This window comes from Gymnoscopelus braueri (genome assembly GCF_963280865.1).
Source record: "Gymnoscopelus braueri genome assembly, chromosome: 11".
NCBI lineage: Eukaryota > Metazoa > Chordata > Actinopteri > Myctophiformes > Myctophidae > Gymnoscopelus > Gymnoscopelus braueri.
The window spans coordinates 40,995,059-41,014,348 of record NC_137613.1 but is presented as its reverse complement, the minus strand read 5'-3'; the positions used below and the strand labels follow the sequence as shown (position 1 = coordinate 41,014,348).

The window sequence follows — 19,290 nt, the reverse complement described above, 5'->3', positions numbered from 1 at the left end:
GTGACACCTAGGGATGTCTGGGTTTCAAACAGTTAAAAGAGGATGCTGTTATTTTGGCATTCTTGAAGCATTCTAGAATTCCTGAATGGGTCAGTTGGGAAGGTTGCAGAGGGTATAGTAGCCTACATACAAGTCATCAGCTAAAATAACAAACAAAAAAACTGTTTAAATAAATAGTGTGGAAGGTTTTTTTAAACCCATTAAAACCAGGAAAGCATCTGTGTCATTCTAGATTTTAGCTAAAAAGCATTGTTTTATACTTTGGCTATTCAAAAATAGCAGATCTACAAGCCCATAGCGCGTCACTTCGTGCCGCGCTACGAGCTTGTAGATCTGCTATTTTTCAAAAAATCTTGAAAATGTGTGCAAATCTTTGAATATTTATTAATTTAAAGCGTTAAAAAAAACATTTTTAACTCAAATGTATGCTTCTGGGGGTCCATGGAACTGTACTCCACAAAAGGAAGCAGGCGCTCACTTCAGATGGACTGAGAGAGTGACTGCAAACGGTTGACTTTTGCCAGGTCCTACCACTAGGGGGAGACTGTGTCCATAAATAGAGCAGATAATGGTTGAAATCATCTTCTGGACGGGGGGGGGGGGGGGGTCTGTGAAACTGATGAAACACATAAAGTGATTCATTCAAACCCACGCACAGCGCTGCATTTTCATAATTAATTCAATAAATGTTTAATTATAATTATTTTGTGCTATATTCAAAATGGCCAGTCGTGCAGTTGATTCCATATCCTTGGTCAGTTGGGTGTGTGGTAGCCTCGATCTCCAGGCTTTTATTGTTTAGTGTTGCTAAAAAGGTGTGTGGTATTAGCATTATGTCTATACTTCAAAACTACGAAAGTAAAGAACCTTGTTATTATTGGTCTTGTCTTGTATATGCATCAACTGGCCGGGTTGCATGTCTGGGCTGTAACAATAGGTGAAACATAATATCTGAGTTATGGAGTCAAATTATGTGCAATTGATTGGACCAATAATTGGCCTATTTGTTTTAATGCTTCTTGTTATATTGTTACACCATATTGAACTGGCTGTCAATCAGTGGTGGAAAAAGTACTCAAGTAAGTACAGGTATCAATACTGCATGTAGAAATACTCTGTTACAAGTAAAAGTATGTAATTCAAAATGTAGCCTACTTGAGTAAAAGTACAAAATATTGGCATCAAAATGTACTTAAAGTACCAAAAGTAGAAAGTAGGCTACTCATTATGCAGAATGTGCCATTTCACAAGTTTTCAAATGTATAAAAATATTTTTAAAATAGCAGATCTACAAGCTCACAATGCCGATGCGTGAGCATTGTAGATCGGCTATTTTCAAATGGCCGAAATGTATATATAGGGCTAATATATGTTTTGTAATAATAATCCAAATCTACAAAGTATAGTAACTAAAGTTTTCTAATAAGTGTAGTGGAGAAAAATGCAATATTTTCCTCTGAGATGTAGTGGAGTAGAAGTAAAAGTACTGAACATTGGAAATACTCCAGTAAAGTTAAAAAAAAAAAAAAAACTCAAAATTGTACTTAAGTACAGTACTTGAGTACATGTACTTAGTTACTTTACACCACTGCTGTCAATCACTGCTGTGCTCAAGCCTCTCTCTCTCTCTCTCTCTCTCTCTCTCTCTCTCTCCCTCTCTCTCTCTCTCTCTCTCCTGTGTTCCTGTGTGTGTATGTGCGCGCGCGCAGAGCATGCACGCTGTGTGTGTGGTGGCTGACGCGTGACATTGCCGAATAGAGCGCACACCAGAGGAGCGTCTGTCGAGCTTTATAATAGTGTCTCTAGTTCATTTAAGGGAGATCTATATGTGCTGATCTGACCAGTGGACCTGGTGTGTAGTGTAACTGTAAGAAAGGACTACAATAAACAAAGTGCACATAATATATACGTGTTTTAGGGGGAAGAAAGAAAGAGTGCGCGGAACAGCAATAACAAAAGCAACACGTATCCGGTGGGACTCCATGCACTCCTGAGAGAGAGAGAGAGACAAGCAGGAGTTGGAGAGAGAGAGAGCGAGAGAGAGAGAGAGAGCGAGAGAGAGAGAGCGAGAGAGAGAGAGAGAGAGGCTAACAGAAGAGGAACGGGAGAAAAAAAGGGGAAAAAGCTTTGACAATATCGCCCGTGTCGATCAGATTAATTAAAAACAAGGAATAATGAGGAACATTTGGATAATTCTTACCCTTGGCTTAACGGTCTTCCTGTCCGGAGAACGGGTAAGTTTGATCATATATATATATATGAGACTATAAACTATTCTAAGGAGCGATCCGTATGCATGCATGGGGGGTTATTATGAGGGGGATCGGAGCCCACTCACTCACTCCATGTAAACTGTTACATTGTAGCCTGATCATGTGTTTTTGATGTCTTCTGCTCTTTTTTTTAAATTATGGTGTTTTTGATTGTTGGCTGATTGCTACTTGATTGTTGTTGTTTATTAATTAGATGTTTACAAAATATTTCCCATAGTGGAAGTTGTCTATAAAGTCTGAATTTGACAAACGATCTATCTTTGAAAATGTTTACTAGAGGAAAAAGTCATGCTTATTTGTCATTTTTTCCCCTTCTTCTACTTTATTCTGTCATGGCAATGCATGCTTTTTATTTTGGTATTTGATATATAGGCTTTGGCAAAGCCTATAGCTGATCTACAAGCTCACAACGCCTCGCGTTGCGAGCTTGTAGATCAGCTATAGGCTTTGCCAAAGCCTATATCAAATACCAAAATACACTGTGGAGGACGTGGCAAGCGGCTCAAAATCCAGGCACCTACAGATGCCAAACGTGTCGCTCGATCTACTTGCCTGTTATACGCCATCGATGGTTATAATATTTCATTTTCATACAAGGAAAAAGGCTGTAGGCTATATTTCTGTATTTATTTCAAAAGTATTTTCACAAAGTTGTGTGAGATATCGAGTAACCCTGTAGATACTGATAGGCTATGTGGAAAAAAGAGCCTATAGGGGCTGCCAGTTGTGTTAAATAAAGTTGAATCGACTTTTTTTAAATGTTATTTTATCTATAACCTGGCATGGGCTACATGTGGAATAATATTGGATAATAGCCGGGCCACGTTCAGATGACAAGTGCATTCTAATATTTAGACACTCAGTGAAGTAGATGTCTAGATTATTATAGTCATTAATGCATGCTGTGCAGCTAATAGCCTACTATTCATTTGTTTTAGGCTAAGTATGTGTTTGTAATGTAGAACAGAGTGGTTCTCAAACTTGTTTAATTTCAAGGACCCCCTTAACTCTGAGAGTGTACAAATGGAACCAATGGATGGGTCCATTTGGTTCCATTTGTACACTCTCAGAGTTACAGACCTCCAAGGGTCCATTTAGAACCCCCCCAAGGAACCCTGAGGGCTCCCTGGAACCTCACTTTGAGAACCACTGATGTGGAAGATCAATTTGATTGTATTTGGCATGTTAAACTCCAAGCAGCAGAGCTCACATGGTCCGGGCTATATCGACCATTCTCTGTTTGTCTTAAAGAGATACCATTGGCTGTGTCTGATATGTTTTGGGCTCAAGTGAAGTCAGCTTCTTGGCCTCATAAGTGGAGTGTGTGTCACCCCCACAAATTGGCCTGGCTCTCTTGGCATGACATGACAAGACTTGGAAGCCCGTCAGATTTCTATCCGCTGCTGCCTGGCCTGCCACCATAGCTGTTTACACACTGCTGTGTCCCTCACTAGTTCCCTGTGGGTTGTGATTTGTCACATGTACCTCCTCTCCCTCTCTCTCTCTCTCTCTCTCTCTCTCTCTCTCTCTCTCTCTCTCTCTCTCTCTCTCTCTCTCTCTCTCTCTCCACTTTCTGAGCTGCTGCTCGTCCAATTAGGTGATTCATTGTTTTAATGACTCATTGTTTTTGCACGAGGTCACCCCCAGAGAACACCCTTTTAATAGATACCAGCCCCCATGGGGGCTTTTCTGCCGAGTCCTAACCCTGAGCTGTCACACAATTTTGTCTTTTGCCTGTCCATATAATTTCAAAAAGGATGGTGAAAATACGAAACGCGGCACCCCAAACATATAATTTCCCCACGATTTTTTTGCAAACAAATTATCCTTGAATGCACAAGTACTGTGGCAAAATCCAGCCCCTTCCGTTTGCCCTGTAGGTTTACCATAATCATTGTTATGGCGTCCCTCTATCATCACCTGCACGCGTGTGTGCACTGCGCACACACACACGTACGCCAAATCGATATCTGCCTCCCCTTATCTGTTGCCCACTCAGTGGTTGGAGACATATCTGCCTCCATGGAAGCTGCATGACATCGATTCTCAATGTTGGCACTGGCGTTGACATTGCAATCAAGTGGCATATGTGGTTGATAACCTGCCTCTAGGCTCATCTGTCTGTATTTTAATTAGACCACTAGAACATGGTGATATAGTGTCAGTCAGTGGCTATACTGTCACCACACACACAGATAAAAGAGAGCTAATGTGTGTAAAAAAAAAATCTCACACAGCTCCTGGCGGATGTGTGAGGATGAGATTTGATCATTAAAGTCAGGAGTGTTCTCTGTGCGTTGGTACCCCCCGCCAACATGGCCAAAACAAGGCCACGCATAATAGTCTGTGGTAATGTGAATTTACTGCAATCACGATACTATATAGACTGGAAGTCACTGGAAGTTAGACAAAAAAGACATTAAGTATGGCCCTATGCTTGGGTGCACGTTGTTTTCTTCCACGGTTGGCGATCTCACAAACGGCACAGAGGAGGAGGAACCGTTGCGACCTCTCTTCCAGCCGTCCTCCTCTGTCTGACTGTGTTTGTGACTTTACAAGGTGGGTTGTTTCCAGGAACTTTTTGGGGGCAGGAGGAGGAGGTGGAAGACTTGGCTAAGGCCGTAGGCTTGTAGGCTGCAAGGCTTTGGCCCCAGCCACGCTATGTTTTGGTGAGCATCAGTTGCCAGATGTCACAGCCTATAATTTGTGTCATGTTTTGGTGGGAAGCGTGGGTGTTGTTCACCTCCCTTCACATCTGTGATTTACGCAGAGTCCTTGAGCGGTGTCTGATACGGGTGCTTCCGAGGAGCACCCTCAAACGTGGTGTGAGGTTTTATTTGGTGGAAAATGGGATGGATGGACGGATGGAGGGAAAGGGGTTGAGAGAGAGAGCGCGAGAGAGAGGGCGGGGGAGAGAGGGAGAGACTTAAAATTCCATGGAATGTCTGTGTTTTTGTTTGAATTTCAAGGGTTTTAGCATCCATCAAAAGAAAGATTCCAAGTGTCTGTTTTTTTCCTCATTTTCTGGACAGACCTTATTTGTGAGAATGATGCAAGCCCAAAATTGCCTTATTATATTTTGTTCACACACTAGAGATGTCAAATTGCTTTGACAAAGTACCCTCAAGCAGGCAAGAAGCAATATACTGTACCTTGAACTCAGTAATCCTGAGAAAAACACCTTAACATTAATTCAATTCAAGTTCAGCTTTTAAATGCATTCCTTTTAATGGCTTTTCAGGCGAGCGGAGGCAAAGTGGGTCCTTCATATGCTGGAGGCTGTACTATTTGTTCTAATCTGCTAGTATATGAGTTTGGCATGGTTGATTGTTTTGTATCTACTGATTGGGCAGTAATGAAATGAAAAGCACAGAGGCACAAGCTGACCGCCTTCTCACCCCCATCACCTGCCGGCTCCACACCTGAGGCTATACATTATGCTTCCCACCGCACTTTGCTTGACACTGGCAATGCTACTCACAATGCACAAGTACACACTGAGGAATGGAACGCTATATTGTATTTTTTTCACATGCATGCATATATTCACCAAGTGACCCTGATGCACTGAACGTCAACGTCACTCTTTACACACACACACACACACACACACACACACACACACACACACACACACACACACACACACACACACACACACACACACACACACACACACACACACACACACACACACACACACACACACACACACACACACACACACACACACACACACACACACACACACACACACACACGTGCGTGCGTGTTGTTAGCATTGTTTGTGCTAAATTAACGGGAAAAGTGTCCTGTTAGTCCATATGGGTCCTCTTAAATATAATAATCAATCAATCAAATCATATGCATGCTGCAGACTGTTACTGTGTTAAACTTAGGAGCCCATGTTTTTCAAGTGATACTGTTTTTTTGTTCATCCCAGCCAACACACTCTCCAAGGGCGTTGAGTGTGTGTGAATCTTCCCTCTTTGTCACAGGAGTGCAAGGCTCCCAGAGCTTGAATGAGGCGAGAAAACGGTGAAATCCTCTGCCCTGTCTCTGGCAATAAAAGCAGTATGTTTCGTCCTAAGAGCATCATTCCTTATTTACGATAACATGAATAAGTAAAGCGTGTGTCTGCAGCAGTGGGCAAAATATTTACCCTCTTGCTCTCTCTCCCTTGTCCTTTGTATATAAAGAAATATGTGAATTTCTTTTAAAAAGAAAGACACAAATAAAGTTAGTTCAGAGAGAAATGCAGAAGAAAGGAATAGAAATGAAGAGACTTGAGGTAAGAGTGTTTTTCAATATTCCCTCCCACGTTGGTGGCCGAGGCCAGATGCTATGTCACCACTGCAGCTTCCTTCCCCTGCTCCATATTTAATAAGACTTTTATTTTTGCGTTAACCCGGGCGGCCCCAGAGAGAAAACATCCCCTGTCCCTTTTATGTGGAAGCATTTGTGTTTCCGCTGACAGTGGACAGCCTCTGCCTTCTTGCATTTTCCTCTTCTCGCAAATATGTCCAGCGCTGTCACACACATGGGAATAGTGAATTCCTTGGCGTGTGTCGGAGAAGAGAAACCCACCTCAACAGTACACTAGAAGTAACCGGGGGGGGGGGCTTGAATTCATTTGGTCCCTGTCTGCCAAATATTATGCAACCACTAATGGACTCTACAGAAGGCAGGGGGCTTCTGCTGCCCCCCCACACACACACACACACACACACACACACACACACACACACACACACACACACACACACACACACACACACACACACACACACACACACACACACACACACACACACCGTGCCCCTATGTCCGTGCATGAGCTCCTGTTTTGTCATGAAGCACCCACACAAGCACAGTGTTGTTGCACGCAGCGTGCTGTGAGCTTGTAGATCGTCTCTTTCCAGCGGGCGACTGCGCCGTACGACAGAGTATAAATGTTCCTGCTGCATCTCTGTGCCGCCGCCGTGGCCGAGATGCTGCCTGTCATTACCGCTGTGTCTTGAGTTACCCTGAGAACAGTGCCATCATTATTCCCCCACCTCAGACAGCTGGAAGGAATGAAGGCAAATCCCTTTTTTTTTTTTTTTTTGTAAGTCAAGATGTGCCTCACTCCGCTTTGCTGACACTCAAGAACTGAGCGCTAGTATCAACCTTGCTAACATGTGTGCGAAGTGTGTGTGTGTGTGTGTGTGTGTGTGTGTGTGTGTGTGTGTGTGTGTGTGTGTGTGTGTGTGTGTGTGTGTGTGTGTGTGTGTGTGTGTGTGTGTGTGTGTGTGTGTGTGTGTGTGTGTGTGTGTGTGTGTGTGTGTGTAAGGAGTTGCTCTTACTCTTTCACCACCCCCCTTCTCCCTGCCCCCTTTCTCTTTCTCTCAGTGAGGATATAGAAGTTGTGCATAGCTGTGTGTGTGCGTGCGTGCGTGCGATACGTATATTGACGTGCCTGTTCTTTACATCTCCACCGGTGTACCTCAGCGACTGTGTGCACACATACATTTATGACTACATATTGAAAACACTGTCATCGCCCCAGACTTTAAGACGGGGAGAAGGCATTATCAGAGAAACCATGTGACATCATCACCACTAGTTTGGTCCTGAGCCATCCTCGTAGTAGACTGTAAAATCAACAGAACAACAGAACCGCCTGGATAGGCATCTGAGATGGTACGCTCTAAATCTGAAAGAAAGAAACTAGCCAACAGTTTTTTCTGCCGTGTGCTTTCATCCTTTCTGTCCCTTTACTCTAATTAGCTTAGCGAATGGAAAACTCCTTTTTAAAGTTTTGCGGCAGTAGAGGGGACTGCTTGTGACAAAGAGAAAATGGACAAACAGTCCACCGTCAGGATGTCAGTTTGTTTTACCACCCCCTGTCACTGTCTCTCTATCTATCTCTCTCTCTCTCTCTCTCCTGCCTAATGCCCCCAGTCTGGGTAGACCTGTGGATAAAGAGACATTGTAGTGCAAGGGAGGCGAGCGACAGAGAGAGAGCGGAGTAGGGTGGTGTACATGATGTTCCTCAAACCCATGTTCCTTTGCTGTGTGAGTTATGAAGAGCGTCTGCCCACCAGGCACAGCACGAGATAACCGAGGCAAATCCATGTGGCAAACAGAATGCTACTGCATCGAGACTCTTAGGAGTGTGACTCAAGGCAGAGCATCACACATCTGTCCTCCATATCTTTCATATCACATTTCTTATTATTTTGTGTCTGTCAGATGCACTTTGACTTTGTCTGATCCTAATTTTATTATAAAAAAAAAAGCTGTATTTGAGCTGAAAACACTGACACTTTTTTCTTAGTATGTAGTAATTTATTTCCGTCTTTCTTTTTCCTATGTTATAAAAAAATATGATCCTGTTACGTATGTGTTGCTGGCTGTTGTATAACTCCTAGCTGTTTTGACAGCTATTGGGACACTGTCAAGCCGAGTGAGTTACTCAAAATTGAACACATTTGCCTTAGTTGGTTGCAAGCCATGGCAACCAAGAGAAGCAGGAGCCACTACTTAGTTGCCTCTGGTCAGGTGAGGGGAAGGTTAGAATGCCTTATCACACTATAGGTCTGATGGAGTTCCTGCTGTCTTTTCACCGCGAGACACACTCACATCATTTCTACAGTTATCAAGCCAGTTGAATTTGAAGCTGGAGTCTGACATTAGTCAGCCCGCTGTAGTGCTTCAGCTGAGGTGTACACTTTCTGCTTTTAACCCCTTAAGACCTGAGGTTCCGATTCTACAAAATGTCTTCTAAATCTTAACAGTTTTTTGAAAAATACTTATGTTGCTATATCAGTGGTTTTCAAACTTTTTCATGTCAAGGACCCCAAAATGTATATGTATTTGGCCACGGACCCCCATCTCAAAATATATTGTTCCAGGGACCCCCCAGAAGCAAAGATTTGCATTACAAATGTTCGCTTTAAAAAAATATATATTCAAAGATTTGCACACATTTTCTCGGTTTTTCAAAAATAGCAGATATACAAGCTCATAGCGCGGCACTCGGTGCCGCGCTATGAGCTTGTATATCTGCTATTTTTGAATAGCCAAAGTGTAAAATAATGCTTTTTAGCTCAAATCAAAAAAGTGACACAGATGCGTTCCAGGTCTTAAAGGGTTAAAGCCCTATTAGATCTCAGTGGAAGAGAATGCGGTCAGTTTGGGGTTTGTTGGTTAAAAGAGTTAACAGAGAAATCAAAAGCTACTTGGGAAGTCGTCATACTTGGCTGTGTTCTGCTGAATAGACAATGAGCTGCGAGGGGGCGAATGTGTTCCATCTGTATATTGTCCAAAGATGGCGGCTGTGTATGAAGACAATGACGTCATCTTGAGTTTTTCCATCTAACTCCTGGAAAATGGCACGCCACATTTAGCACATCTGTGCTCACTCATATTTACGAGCACGTTTTATCGGGTCTAAAAGGCACCTAATTGAAATCTGCGCCGCGCTCCGCCAAGCAGAAAAATGTACTTTTAATGTCTGGTGTTTCCATTATTTTCTCCCATCTTGCTTCAAAGCAACACTGAAATGAGAGTGTAAATCATAGTTTCTGAGCAGGGTGTATCACTGACCGCAAATTATACACCGTACGTTCTCTTAATTTAGAGATGTGTTTTCATGAGAAATTGCTCAGATTCCAGGGGGCGTTCAGGGAAACTTTTATGAGACGAAGAAGGAATTCATTAGTGAGCTCACCGCAACAGAACACCTCTCAGTCTAATGACATAGTGGTGCGTAAACTCTTGCCTTTTTAAGTGAAAGCCATTCAGTTTAAACGCCCCAATTGAGTGCTCATCAATATTCATCAGTGAGCAGTGTTTGTCTTTGTAATGACTTACAAAAACAGGAAGAAGTTGTATCCCCATTGCTGTTTCCGTTTATCTAATGTTACCATGCTGCTCTGTGTTTGTCATTTTCGATGTCATTTGGAACTAAAGGATTGTCCAATTATCGTCTTGCATTTCCTTTCTTTGCTACATCTTGAAGAAATATTGTCCAGCTCTGTTATGTAATATTTTTATTCTTAGTCTCTAAAAGACAGCATTTTATGTTATTTAGTAGTATTTATCTACCCTGGTTCTAGTCGTAAGCCCATGGCGACTGCTGACTTTATTGCGGTTTGGTTCATTTCTTTATTTTCGATTTGTAGGAACCATGATGTCAAGACCCAAAGCCAGTAACCAGATGTTCCCGTGTATTGTTGTGGCAGACATCCGATGCTGGATGGCCTAAAATCTGTGACCGCATCGTCAAACAGGGCCAGACAATGACTCACCCTCCTGTATGGATGAATATATGGAGGCAGACGTAGCTACAGTAGACATGAAGGGACTCTCTGGCCTTCACTACCGCAGGTCAAACTGCATGCCTCAACACCCCGCCAGCCTCTCAGCTGCGGCGGGCCAGTCGTTAACATGATCGGTGGCATTAATGCTGTGATTCCACCAGTTAATCTTTACTAATGCATTAAGTTAACAGCCATCTGTGTGCTCGACGGCAGCTGTGTACCCTCTCAGCAGAGCACGGTACGTGCCGTATTCAGTGTCCCCGGCGGTTCAGCCCGCCATTACGGACCGGCGCGTGATGTGGGCTCATTATTCCACGCAGAGAGCCCTTTTTAGAACGCAGAAAAACCCGTCTCAGATGGAATCCATTTTGATTCTAAATGCAAATGCCACTGCCGACACGCTCATTTCCTTGCTGTCCTTTTTTGTCGAGAGGCGACCGCACACACCCTTTTAATGAGTGGAAAATTTCAAGGGGAAAGCCTGCAAATAAACAGAAGTAAACCAGCCAGCATGTATGGCATCCATCCACTGTCGGGTGAATTCTTCAACCTGTGACCCCCTTTTTCTGGAAGTTCACACAGTGAAAGCCTCAGTGTTCACTTCACCTTGTATACTCCATGGTTTACGTTTTACTCCATGCTTACGTTTGTACACCTCCACCATTTTACTGTCACAACTGTGTTTGTGACAGATTTTCTCAGCCCTGACCCTTAGAACCTTGACTTTCCCCAACATGGAAAGCTAGTAGTAACAGATGAATAGCATAGATATTAAAAGCAGCTTCTATACAACTGAATTGGTATTGACCAGCGTCTCTCTCGCTCTCTCTCTCCCTCTCCCTCTCCCTCTCCCTCTCTCTCCCCCCTTCCCACCTAACCTTTTTGATAGAGACAGCAGCCAAGGTCACCGAGCTTGTCACTTTCTTCCAGTTTCCACGCCATGCATAAACTGGTTAGCCCAGCATGACGGAGTAGGTGGGCGGGCAGGGGGCCGAAGCCTGATTACTTTAATGATGATAATTTGTTAAATCGAGTGATGGAACGGCTGATCAGCCAGACTGGCTGTGTACGTGGGTGACTGTCGTCATGCCCAAGCAGGTTAATACTATCTGCCCACAGGCAGACTGCCCAGCGAGCAGCAGGCAAGCAAGAGCCTAATGGCTTTCAGAGCCACGGCTCTAATCCTCCGTAGGTGTTTTTGCATTCATGAAAAACGTAATCAAATAGTCGGATAGAAAGAAGCCACCCTGTAGACTAAAGGCGCTCATGGCTTACGGCTCTCCGGTTGTCTCGTGAGATTGTGCTTTATATGCTGTATATTGCTCTTTTATCAAAGAAGTAATTAATCTTACTTTTGCTTTATGGTGATTTATTCAGTGGTGGTGTGTTAAAGCACACTGGAGCCTCATGGTTCTGTCTGTTTCCCAGGCATTATCTTCTGTAGTGGCTTTTCTTTCCCGCGGTTGAATGCAACCAAAGCTCGGCTGAATGGTGACGGATGTCCCAGAAGAATCTTTAGTATTCCGTTCATCTTCCATCTTCCATTATGAGCGAGTGGGAAAAGCTTCAGCTCATTAAAACATATTGCTATACTTTTGTTCTATGGTGGTCGCAATAAGACCACACACATTTTTTTACTTTTGTTCTAGAGAGGCCTATAGTGATTTTTTTTCATTTCTAATTGTCAGTGCAAGCTGCAAGAACTCACTGCCTGCCACACTCTACGGAATCCCTGCTATCTTTTATACCACTGGTTCTCAAAGTGGGGGGTGGGGGGGGGGGGGGGTGAGGAAGTGTTTAACCACTTTCACAAAAATAGTCGATCTAGGTGCGACAAGTTGTGTGCTTGTAGATCGGCTATTTTCGCATTTTTTTGGAAATGTTTGCCTATGACATCATGCACAAAAGAGGGATGCCAGTTTGAAAGTGGTAAATGTCACTATAATTTCACCAGCTATAAGGTAATCCAATGAGAGGATGTACTGTATACGAATGACTATTCAGATCATTGGTTTCTCTCTCGCCCCTACTGTATATAGACCGTGGAATTCGCTACTTAATCTAATCTAGCAACAATAATCTTTTCTTATGGGGGTCTGTGGCACCAAATTCCTTTCAAATGGGGTGTCCAACGGTTTAATATGTATCAATTTGGTGGTCCTTGTCATCAAAATGTTTGAGAAGCACCGTGTCATACAATGTAAACCTTATGGGACTCCAAAGCCGCTCTGAACTCACCCACATCTGTGTGCGGCCGACAGACCTGCCCACATGTTTAGCGCGTCGTCATACAGTTTATGGAACTGTTTGAAAAATCTATTGACAGTGTGCCTTTTGAAGACGATGCTTTACTATCACACACACACACACACACACACACACACACACACAGCCCTCTGTGGTTGTTTAGTGTGGTTGGGCTTTGCTATGTGTGACTTGCCAATCATGTGAGACTTTTTCCTTGACAGATTTGTTAGAAGGTTCTATGCGCACATGACATGCCCCAGGGCCATCTGTAGGTTGGTTAGGGTTTTGGTACGGTAGTGGCTCTTCTTTTGGTGTGGGGAATGAACCACCGCAACTTCTGCGCCCCAGCTTTCACAGCACAGCATCTTTGTCTGCTACCACTTATATAAGAGGATCATCCTTCAAAGTCTGCATGCACATAGCAGACGATAAGTCCTACTTGATCTCTTGCTTTGTCTTCGGTGCTTCCTGTAATCTATCGTTTCTCGCTTGACAACACAGTTAAATGATGCTTAATTTAACAAACAACATGTTCATTTGCCCATTTATCTTTTCCAGATTCAGATTCAAGAGTTTATTCGTTACATCTGATTATGCAAACACAAGAGTCAAATGATCTGGTTTGGGGTTCCTCAGTCAGCACTGTAGCAGCAATAACAACATAACAAAATGTATACTTGAGAATAACAACAAGTTGCAAGGTAGGAAATATCAAAGTATGTAAATAAGTATATGAATAATACACTCATACGTGTACAGATGTAACCAAATTGACCCGTAATTAAATTAACCCATTAAGACCTGAAGCCGATTCTACAAATGTCTTCTAAATCCCAACAGTTTTCTGAGAAACGTATGTTTCTATATCAGTGGTGCTCAATCTTTTTCATGTCAAGGACCCAAAGAATGATAGATTGATGGATTTGGCCGCAGACCCCCATCTATCTATTTTGTTCCAGGGACCCCGAGAAGCAAAGATTTTTGTTAAAAATGTTCGCTTTAAAAAATATATATATTCAAAGATTTGCACATGTTTTCACGATTTTTCTAAAATAGCAGATCTACAAGCTCGTAGCCTTTTTTCTGTCTTTGTGTCCAATCCAGTCAGGGTGCCACTTGGACACAGAGACACACATTTTGTACAAATGTAACCACATGGACCTGTAAGGGTCTCGGAGGTAAATGAACACGGCGTACCATAAGGAGGCAGTATGTAAAGGCTTGGAGTGCAGGGTGGAGCTCGTGTGTTGTTTCAGGACCTCTCAGGAAAGCCAGACTGCAGTCTTCATAAACCACACATTCTTGCAGAATTACAGCACAGGGAAAGAATTGGAGAAAGGCTGCATTGCGAGCAAGAGCGCGGGGGTTTGGCAGATGCATGAAAAATAAAAAACGTTTTTAGCTGAAAGAGTTTTGTCAGTGATCTTTGTCCCGCACCCAAAAGGAAGGACTTGAAAAGGAGGTTCTATTATTTGAGAATCCTGGCTCTGTTGTGTTCTTTTGGCTGAAAGTGTGTGTTTTTTTTTGTCTTGATGATAAGTTGAAACGCCTATAGAGTCCCGGGGAGTGAGGCCATCTACCGCCACATAATCATTAAAGATTAAAAAAGTCAGTCGTGGCTCTGGTGGTAGTACTGGGACTATTTCGGTTGCCATGAGTTCAATTATTTACATCAGATGGAATATGAATGAGAGTTTTGCCTCATCACTTCCAAATCTGAAGCCAGGGGCTACAGCGGCGCGCCCATAAAAAGTCACACAAAAGCTCCCGGTCGAGATGGCTTCATTAGACTGTCAGCAGCACCGCAGTGAAGCTTCAAACCTAATCATTCTGCACACACATGAAGCCGGGAACACGACGGGACCTTTGAAATGCGTATATGTAAAAATGACTGCAGACAAAGCAGGGAAAGCTGGGCTTATAACAGCTGCTTTCAAACATGAAATGTACTGTATTGTGGAGCAGTGCTTCTCTGGGCACCCCCAGGGGTCCTTGAGGGGGTTCTAGGGGGTCCCCAGCAAAATGAACAGTTTAACCACTTGGAAGCCCTACTGTATTTAAAGATAATGAGTGAAAATAGCCGTTCTACAAGTAGATCAGCTATTTTTTGGGTATTTTTGAACATTTTTGCCTAAGATATGTTCAAAAATAGAGACGCCAGATTGAAAGTGGTTAAGTTCACTATAATTTCTCCAGCTAGAAGGTAATCCAATGAGAGAATGATTATTCAGATCATATTTCTCTCTCCCCCCTACAGTGTAGACGATTCAATAAAGTAAAGTAAAAAGTCTGTACTTAATCCAATCTAATTACAACTACAATCTTCTCTTATGGGGTTCCCTGGCACCAACTGTTTTCAAATGGGGGGTCCGCGGCTTAAATACTTATCAATTTGGTGGTCCTAGACATGAAAATGTTTTGAGAACCACTGCTGTGGGGAACACGCTCCAGATCCATGTGCGAGCGAGGGGAATCAAACTTGCGGACTCACACGCCGGGCTGCTTGGTTGATAACAAAAGAATGCGGCAGACAGTCGAGCAGCTGGCGTGCATGTGTACGACATGGAAACTTTTCTAAAAAAAAATCTTCTTTTCTTCTTTTGTTGTGGATAAGTTTGTTTCAACAAACAGAGGAGCCGAGCAGGATGGCGCTGTGGTGTTCTGTCAAGCATCTCATAAACGGAGCGACACACACGTAATGAAATGCCTTCCGTCTCCCAGTGATTGCCGTTTGATCCTGGTGTGAGTGGAGGAAGGTCGAGAGCCCCTCTCTGAATGCAGCGGGATAATCGTCCGCATGTGCCAAGCTATGTCTCCAGATGTCTCCGTAACGCGGTTAATCCACATCGGTAATCATTGTGACCGGGTGAAGGGGAACAATTTGTTTGAGTGTGTACGTCTGTGTTTGAGAGGAACTTGCCTCTCAAACACAGACATCCACAGCGTTCACTTAACTCTGAGTGGATCCCGGTGACATTTGTACAATCTCAAGGGTTACAAATGGATAAATGCACATTTGAGAACACTTGAGAATGTTACTGAGTATACTAATATGCCTGTGTGTGGTCTGCGTCATAAATATCCTGCAGCCATGCATAATATGTTATATGTTCATTGGTATGTTAGCTTATGGATGCACATTACTGGCTAATGCTGACTTTTAACAGGTTTACCTGTAGAGGAAAAAGCATTGGCACAGATCATGGCACCAATATATCAGATATCACTAATCGCTCTCTCTCTCACAATAGCCAACATCATTCATTATCGGTCCTCTATGGGTCAGCCCTCGATTTGTTGATACTCAAGTAATCATGACGGCTACATAGTTATTACTCCAACGAGAAAATATTTACTTGAAGTGAATTCCCATGATTGTGTTTGGCTATATCTTAGTTTGATGTTTTGTTAACGATGCAGACAGGAGATAAAATGCTTATTTGGCTGTAAACCCTACACCGATGCAGACGGCTCGCTCAGCGCAAGCACCCATAATTAGATAGTGCCATTAATGTGTAATTACATGAGTCATGCTTCGCCATTTGCCAATGTTCTTACCTCTTGTCTCGTGTCTTGATTTATGCTTGGTTTTGCGTTGCGTCGCGCGGCGCCAATAGCAGATCTACAAGCTCCCAAGCCGTCCCGCAGCTTGTAGATCGGCTATTTTCAGTGCGCAACAGCGGCACGATACCGGCAACTAAGTGTGAACCGCCCGTTACTGCTCATATTGTGGCCTATGGTCCCCTTTTTACTGGCTCCTGTGTTAGGAGACATCACACCATCTGAGGTGGAATGGTTCTCCTCCACTGTTCTCAGTTCTCATGGTTATTATTCATTCATTCATTCTGTGATTTAAGGCCAACACTTTGTCGCACGGCCATGTCTCACAAAGAAAATGACATGTTTTCAACAGAAAACCCCCTGTCAAATTTGTCATGCAGCAAAGTATAAGCCTCGTCTTACATGCCTATAGAAAACTGGTGCTTTTAGAAACCTTGCTATAAGTTAATCATAGCAGCGTGGGTGTCGAGGCATTTGAGCTGTTGCTTTAGGAGTTTTCCAGGAAAGCTATTTCAGTGCCAGTATGGCCCACCAGTTCTTCCACAGCCTGGTGAGACTTGACATGACGGAGATCCCTCCTTACTTTTCAGAGCTCTATTGCTATAGACTATTTATAGCCACAGTCTGTGGTGAGGATTTATGACCTGTGAGCGACCATATGCAGGCCAAACTTTCTCTGGTTATTGTCTTCTGGCTGCATAAATTACAGTACCTGCAAAATGTATTTGCAGTTGACATCAGATTTTCTTGACTTAATACTCCATTAGGAAACTGATGATGACCAAAATTGTCAATCAAGACATTCTGCCCCAGACTGGGATTACTGCCAATAAAAAAAAGAAAGTCCTTTTCACTTCTGGCAATGCACTGATGGCAAGAGGCCATGCGTACTCCTGTAAACCATTACCACAAGCTCTTACCTCGTGGTACTTCAGTTAAGCTAGAGCCTGATACTAACAATTTGTGCCTGAATCTGTGACCCACTGTGTCACTGGACCAGTCACTTTGATAATGCAGTACTTTTTTACTATGACCAGTGTTCAGTTGGAGATATGTTTCGGTCCCTGAGGGAGGGGGAAATTGTTTTTCTGCATGCACCCAGCAGATTGCTGCTCAGATGAGCTCACTGGGGGAGCGCTGTTAGGGGTTATGTGTCTTGCGCAGGGACACTTCGGTACGTAGACTGGTTAGCCTCTACCCACTCAGTTACAGCTGTCAGCTGCCACGTAATATTCATGAAGTTCATGATAGATAACAGGTTAACTAGAGCTAAAAAGCATTATTTTACACTTTGGCTATTCAAAAATAGCAGATATACAAGCTCATAGCGCGGCACTCGGTGCCGCGCTATGAGCTTGTATATCTGCTATTTTTGAAAAATCGTGAAAATGTGTGCAAAGCTTTGAATATATATATTTTTAAAGCGAACATTTTTAACTCAAATCTTTGCTTCTGGGGGTCCCTGGAACAACATATTTTGAGATGGGGGTCGGCGGCCAAATACATATCATTTTGGGGGTCCTTGACATGAAAAAGTTTGAGAACCACTGATATAGAAACACATGTTTTTCAGAAAACTGTTAGGATTTAGAAAACATTTTAAAGAATCGCCTCAGGTCTTAATGGGTTAATGGCCACTAGAAACCTATTTTGAAGTGCACATGGCATAGCTGTTTCATAACAACATAACATTAGTAGCGTTGGCAAGCTTTGTCCACATCTACAGTGCTCCAGGTTGATTAAAGTAGACTTTTCAAAGTTACAGGTCGACCTCCGCTTTGTCATTCTTGCCTGAACGGGCAGAGCATTTGTTATGGTAATGTCGGCGCTGTCATTGTAAAATGCTATCAATTCATATAAAACACGCTGAATTTCACCAAGCAGTGAAAAAGGCTCGCCTGCATGACAGAGCCCAAGGATAGCGATAAAGTTGTTTTCCTGCCTTTGAAGTCACTTGAGGAGAAAATAATGGGGGAAGTTCAGTTCATGGAGAGTTCAATAGATACGGCCAGTAGAACCGCTTATCATTGTCTGATACCGCAGGTCATTGGTGTCAGGACCCTTTCCCCTCTCTCTCTCTCTCTCTCTCTCTCTCTCTCTCTCTCTCTCTCCTCTCACAGTAAAGTCTTCAGTGTTAATGTATTCGGATTCCTTTGTAACTCTGAGAGCGTACAAATGGGGTCCAATTTAGTACCATTATACACATTCAGTGTTGAGGATTCTACTGTGCTCACTGCTCACAACAAATCCTAAGAAAAAATACCGCAAAGATGTAATAATAATAGATTTATAATAATGTTTAACGATAAAGCCTGGAGGTGCCTGTTGAGTTCCCGGTGTCAGGGACTGTGCAGAAAGTAACTAAAAACCACGCCGCCTGCCTATTCATGGCCGTGAATGGGCAACTCCCAGGAGCAGCTGTATCTCTGCCCTCTGTGAGGAATTAAACATTGTTCGAGCACTCAATGCAACGAGTAGTGAGTACAATGTGGGTATGCGAAGTCCCAGTGCTTAATGTTAAGCTCACAAAGATTTTTGGGGATCTCAGAAAGGTGTCGCCTGTCCAAATTGCGAGGGGAAGGTAATGCATCGCCGTCCTGTTTATCTGACCTGTGGTATCCATGGATCAGACCTCTTGTGTGTTATACAGAGAGACCTGTGGTCTCGGTGTAACACACAGATGAAGCCCTCTGATACAGTACATGGCGGTTACCGTGGTTACAGGACAGATGCTGTCGGAACAGACAGAACCCGCCGGTGCTCCACTTACTGAAATGCCCAGTGCAACACTCTCTCTCTCACACACACACACACACACACACACACACACACGCACATGCACACGCACACGCACACACAGAGAGAGAGAGTACGCTGGCTGCTAGTGGCGATTAGCCCTGGAT

At 43.4% G+C, this 19,290-nt stretch overlaps 1 protein-coding gene across 1 annotated transcript in view; it reads left to right on the top strand.

Moving 5' to 3' along the window:
• The first annotated feature begins 1,749 nt into the window (after positions 1-1,749).
• Positions 1,750-19,290, top strand: part of sdc2 (syndecan 2) — a 72,549-nt gene continuing 55,008 nt past the window's right edge. Inside the window, exon 1 of the mRNA XM_080441778.1 lies at positions 1,750-2,234. Coding sequence (XP_080297904.1) covers positions 2,175-2,234 — 60 coding nt within the window. The 5' untranslated portion in view covers positions 1,750-2,174. The remainder of the gene's footprint in view (positions 2,235-19,290) is intronic.